The 5,838-nt window shown below is 30.9% G+C and overlaps 1 protein-coding gene across 2 annotated transcripts; it reads left to right on the forward strand.

Annotated features, from left to right (window-relative positions):
• Positions 1–1,124: 1,124 nt before the first annotated feature.
• On the forward strand, positions 1,125–3,300 carry LOC107020343 (inactive leucine-rich repeat receptor-like protein kinase CORYNE). Of its 2 annotated transcripts, none has more exons than XM_015220662.2 (2): positions 1,125–2,117; positions 2,562–3,300. In XM_015220662.2, exons 1-2 carry the CDS (start codon positions 1,300–1,302, stop codon positions 2,872–2,874), a joined length of 1,131 nt encoding a protein of 376 aa, XP_015076148.1. In that variant the 5' UTR covers positions 1,125–1,299; the 3' UTR covers positions 2,875–3,300. The 2 variants fall into 2 exon arrangements, with proteins under 2 accessions (XP_015076148.1, NP_001310367.1); NM_001323438.1 differs by having other exon boundaries at positions 1,300–2,117; positions 2,565–2,874.
• The last annotated feature ends 2,538 nt before the right edge of the window (positions 3,301–5,838 follow it).

The raw sequence follows: 5,838 nt of genomic DNA on the forward strand, positions 1-5,838 counted from the left end.
ATGTGAGTCCGCCATGGGGAGAGCAATGACAATTTGAAGTATTAAAGGTAAATTAGTCTATAGACTATAATAGAAAAAAGTAGGCACAAAAGGATACTAATTAATCTCAAAAGAGTTCACATACAGTAAAAATCTCTAAAAATTAATATAGGTGGGATCATGAAATATTATTATTTTGTGGATGTATTATTTAATCTTAATATCTATTATTTACAAAGTGTTTCGACACCGAAAAGTTGTTCAGGGATGAAATCTCAAAGAATTTGAAAGAACAACTTATGAAAATGTCATTCATGAACTTGATGTCATGATTAATGATCATAATTGCCGCAATAAAATTGACATTAATAGCACCTATTTAATGGGTGAAAATGATACATGTTCATAGGTCTAGAGCTTAGAATAAATTGTGAATATCATTGAAAAAACAATGTTGATGATAAAGTTGAAGATGCTGCAATACATTTGAAACCAGTTACACGTAAAAAAACACTTGCTTCTAGAATTCTTCATAGCATTATGGTGTAATTAGAAAAACCAACACTGAAAATCTTGGATGCAATAAGAAAAGTTAGAGATGAGCTTCGACCACATATGAATTTTAACAAAAAATAACAGACATAATAGAATCATTTTTCACTATTTTTTAGATATATTTGTACTTTTAAAGAATTGTTAATTTATAAAATTAATGAGACCATATATTTATATAAGGGTCTTTAAAAAAATATATTATTTTATTATCTTATCAAAATGAATAACTTTTTCCATTCACACAAGTCAAGATTGGAGGAAATTACTATCTTAGAGAAATTATTAATTAATCGAATATAATTTAGTGAGGTTTTAATGTATTTAAAAGAAAAAATTTGTTTAATGATAAATTTGACCCATTTGGTCTTTTTTAAAAAAGAAAAGAACAGAAAAAGAATACTCCATCTTGTTTAATTTTGTAGGTATTAAAAAAAAAAGGTAGTTCTATCTTTAATAGGTTCATTTCTTTAGTGGAGTAAAAAAGTGGATTTATTCACTAATCTTTGTTTGGTGAGAGGCAAAGTTGTCACATATGTGGAATTTGAACTTTGAAATGATTCTATTCTTTTATCTTATTTTATTATTATTTTTTTATATTCTTTTAAAATTAGTAGCTTTTTCAGCAAAAGATTTTTGTTCTTCAAGATTCGTTTCAGAAAGAGAAAAAAAGAAAGAAAATGGTCACATTGTCGTCCTTGTGTAAACATTCAGAGGACTGAACCCTAAACTTGCCGACTCACAGAGTAAAAACAACCCTAGTTTTCCATGGGCACAGTTCTCAAGCTTTGTTTTTTGTGTCTACAATTAATCTCTGTGCATTGCCATGGAAGGATACTCAAGGATGATAACTCTTCATCTGATCTGTTCAAAAACAGATTTCAAAGGATTTTTCTGAGTATACTTTTTGGTATGTTTACAGGTTTGATTTGTGCACTTGTTTTTGCTTGGCTTGTTCGGAGTTTTGTTCGTTACATTAACAAAGCCCCAATTCTTAAAGGCCCTGTTGTATTTTCTCCTAAAATTCCACCTAAAACTCTGCAATCAGCTCTTGATAATGATACCCAGTTGATTGGGTCAAGTAATTCTGGAAAATATTTCAGAACTGTTCTTGATAATGGGCTTACTGTTGCTGTTAAGAGAATGGAACCTGGTTCTCCACAGTTACACACTAAGTCATTTAAGAGAAGAATACAACATGAACTTGAACTTATTGCTGGTTTAAGGCATAGGAATTTGATGAGTTTAAGGGCGTATGTTCGTGAATCGAATACGTTCTTTTTGGTTTATGATTATGTAAACAGTGGAAGTCTTGAAGATGTGATGAATAAAGTTAGGGAAAATCAATTGCAACTTACTTGGGAAGTTAGGTTACGAATTGCAGTTGGGATTGTTAAGGCTCTTCAGTATCTTCATTTCTCTTGTAATCCTACAGTTTTGCATCGGAATTTGAAGCCCACAAATGTAATGTTGGATGCTGAGTTTGAGCCCAGGTTGGCTGATTGCGGTTTGGCTAAAATCATTCCCACTTTAAATCTCCCTGCTGCATCAAACTATGGTCCTCCAGAATCTTTCCAGAGTTGCAGGTATCATTTTTTTTTTCAAATCCAACACTTCGTATGAATTTAGGTTTTCGATAAGCTTAATTGCCTCTTGTTGATGCATTCATGTTGACTGATCAACTTACAATTTTTCGATTTTTGTTTGCTCTGCCTATGTTAAGTGATATTGGAGGTGAACTGTTGCGTTGTGTTATGGGTGGTGTGTTTGTAATGAACACAAATTTGCACTTCGTTATAGCTTTCCACTTTCTTGTTCCCCTTGATTATATTTTCGATTTTTGAAGATGATACTCGATCAATTGTCTCGACATAGAACTTCACAAGTGTAGGGTTGCTTCGGTTCTCTTGTAGTTTATATGATCAAATGATGTTTAATTGTAAAAACTAGTTACCTATCTAAGATCTGTTCTTTAACACAATACATACATACGTTAAGTGATTGAACCTATAGTTGTTGCTATTTCGCAGCAGGTATACTGATAAGAGTGACGTATTTAGCTTTGGGGTTATATTGGGTGTTCTATTAACTGGAAAGTACCCAACAGATCCCTTCTTTGGGGATACATCTACAGGAGGAAGTTTAGCATGTTGGCTTCAACGTTTGCAGGAAGCAGGCGATGCTCGAGAAGCATTGGATAAGAGTATTCTAGGGGAAGAGGTTGAGGAAGATGAGATGTTAATGGCAGTAAAAATAGCAGTTGTATGCTTATCAGACATGCCTGCTGATCGACCTTCCAGTGATGAGCTCGTTTCCATGCTCACCCAATTAAATAGCTTCTAAAGCAGTCAAGGATTCAAATAATCTTTAAGGTTGTTCTTTTGGCTTTCTAAGGTGATAGTTTGTTGTACGTTGAAGCATATCCTTTTGGTAGGTGAACAACGCCTTTTGGTTATCGCAATGTAGTTAGCTCATTCAGGAGATATGACTGATCTGAAGTACTTTTTACCTCTGGAAACAGAGCTGAAACTTGAGAAAGCACTTGAACAATTATCGGTAACAGCTTCATTTTGCCAGGATTGATTGACCTGTGTATGTAAATTTTGAGTAATGTTGTTAATTAAATGATGTTTGTTTTAGGAAGTATTTGCTAACAAGAAGAGAATATGTAACAAATGCACTGGCATTACAGTAGTTTGTGAACATTGGAGACATTTGCATTGATATTGTTTTAACCTTTTGTTAATGACAGTGTGTTTTGTGGGGTTATCTGGTTGTCCTTTTGCAAGACAGTTTTTGTTTATCTATGAATCACGAGTTCTTGTGGCTCTCTGCAAAAGCAAAGGACTAATCTCCGTTTTTTAATGGATAACATAAATGAGGCTAGTCTTAAATGACAATGACATGATGAGTCAATTTTTTTAATGGATAACATAAATGAGGCTAGTCTGAAAGTTTGGTAACATATTTGAATCTTTTCTCTTATATTAAAGAGAAGTAGTGCGCTTGAAATTTAAAACATTTTACGTCTTGAAATTTGCACGAGAACAGTTTGACGCTCAAATCGAGTAATAACATGTGTCTTGGCAACACTCTTATTAAGCTGAAACTATGTTTTAAAATTCTATAGATTTTTGTTTATTGGTATATTTAGTTGGTGGTTTGGGATATGAATTTTGGGACCTATTATCACACAAAAAGTCACGTATGTACATGATTGTGTTGGAATAATATTTTAAATATCTCAAAAATAATATTGTCTTTAAAATACTGGAAATGGGTTTGATATATTTCTCAACTTTGTCATTTAGAACTGAAATACTTCTCGTTATGAAAGTAACTCATATATATTTCTACTGTTACATAAATGACTCAATATACCATTTTCCTCCTACGAAAGTGAAAAAAATAGTTTTATTTTATTTTTTTAATTATTTATTTGAAAAAATATAATCCATTTGGGATATATTTGATCCCCTCACACGTATTTTTTTAAAAACTATTCTTTCACTTCCGTTAGATGAAGGGTATATGTGAGCACCTATTGTAATGATAAGTATATATGTGAGTCATTTATATAACGATAAATGTACATATAAGTCACTGTCATAACAAAAGGTGTATCAACTTTAAATTCCAATGTTAAGGGATATATCATACCATTTTCCCTTAAAATAGTCTACATTTAATTACCAGTATCTATTAGCAGTAAATATGGCAACATTATGTGCTACTACTCCTCTATTCCTTTTTATTAGTCTAATTTTGACTTTTGACTTGCATCTTTTTACTTGTCATTTTTGTCAATTCAATAAAATATAATATTTTTAACATGTTATTCTTCAATTTATTTAGAGGGGCAGTGTTCTTTTAAAAAAGCATAACCTTTTTAATGAGTAAATTGATTTAAATGGTAAACTCACTTATATCAATTATTATTTTCTTAATAGGCGTGCCAAATAAAAAATCTACAAGTAAATAGGGACAAAGTGAGTATCATTTTGGTCAAATAAGTTATGACTTTAAAACTCCTACTCCATCTGTCCAACAATAGTTGTCCACTATACTATTTTGGGATGTCCAATAATACTTATCCACTTTTGTAATCAATGGAACATTTTCATTAATTATAGTAATTTATCTATTACATTTTTCAAGATATTGTATTTATTATAAACTGAACCCATCCGTAGCCTCTTAAATTTGACATCAATTTTCACTTAAACACCTCAAATAGATTTTGTTCATTTTAAACACCTCAAGTAGGGGTCTATATGTCATCTTGACACCTTTTTGTCAATCAGCTATAATTACAAGGTATGTGTAACACATATGCGGGTGAAATGACATGATGACTAATTAAAAGCTGACATGTGCATTTGAATGTAAAAATAATAACGTTAAAATAAATTATTGAAAAAAATTAATTTTTCAGCAAAAATAAATAAGTAAAATTACTTATTTTCTACCACCCCACCCCACCTTATATCACTCTCACCTCTACCCCATCTGTCTTACATCTCTTTTGTCTCCCCAACTCTACAACCATTTTCTTGATTCTTCTTCCAATTTTTTTTAGAAAATCATTAGATTTTAGGATTTTTTTGATTGATTTTGAAAATTATATATGACATTCTTCTAATTTTTTTTGAAAAAAAAAGTGTGTCTTGTTCTAAAATATCTTTCCAAAATTAGTGTGATGATTTTTAAAAATTTTGTTCTTATAAACGTTTTTAAAATTAGTGTGATAGTTTTTCTATTTTATTTTTCATATTTTGTAAGGTTCTTTATCATGAATTTTCATGGGGGAAGGTGGAATAAGTGGAGGACTAAAAAGTGAAGAAGAAGGAAAAAAATTCAAAAAAAAAAAAACAACTTCTCACGCGCTCAAAATGGGTGCAACACAAAATATATCAAGACAGCAAAAAGTGTTAAAATGATACAGCGGGACTCAACATGGGGTGTCTAAAATAAACAAAGTCTAGTTGAAGTGTCCAAGTGAAAATTGATGTCAATTTTAGGGAGCTACCGATGGGTTCAACCTTAGTGAAAATTGATGTCAACTTTAGGGGCTACCGATGAGTTCAACCTTTATTATATTCAATGGGTCATATAATAAATTATCTTTCTATGATAGTTTATTAAGAAGTGTACAAAATTAATAATAAATACTCCCTTCGTCCACAAAGGTTTGGCAGATATACTAAAAGTAGTTGTCCAAGATTATTTGTCAATTTAAACAATCAAGAAATAATTAGTTATTTTTTCTAATTTTGCCCTTAATAATTATTCCATTTTATTCAATTG

This window comes from Solanum pennellii, chromosome 5, assembly GCF_001406875.1.
Source record: "Solanum pennellii chromosome 5, SPENNV200".
In the NCBI taxonomy this organism is placed as follows: Eukaryota; Viridiplantae; Streptophyta; class Magnoliopsida; order Solanales; family Solanaceae; genus Solanum; species Solanum pennellii.

Excerpts from the sequence above, each read along its gene's own strand:
- LOC107020343 (XM_015220662.2), top strand. The coding sequence starts at position 1,300 with ATGGGCACAGTTCTCAAGCTTTGTTTTTTGTGTCTACAATTAATCTCT. Across the intron at positions 2,118-2,561 it reads GAATCTTTCCAGAGTTGCAG|CAGGTATACTGATAAGAGTG; the intron begins GTATCATTTTTT and ends GCTATTTCGCAG.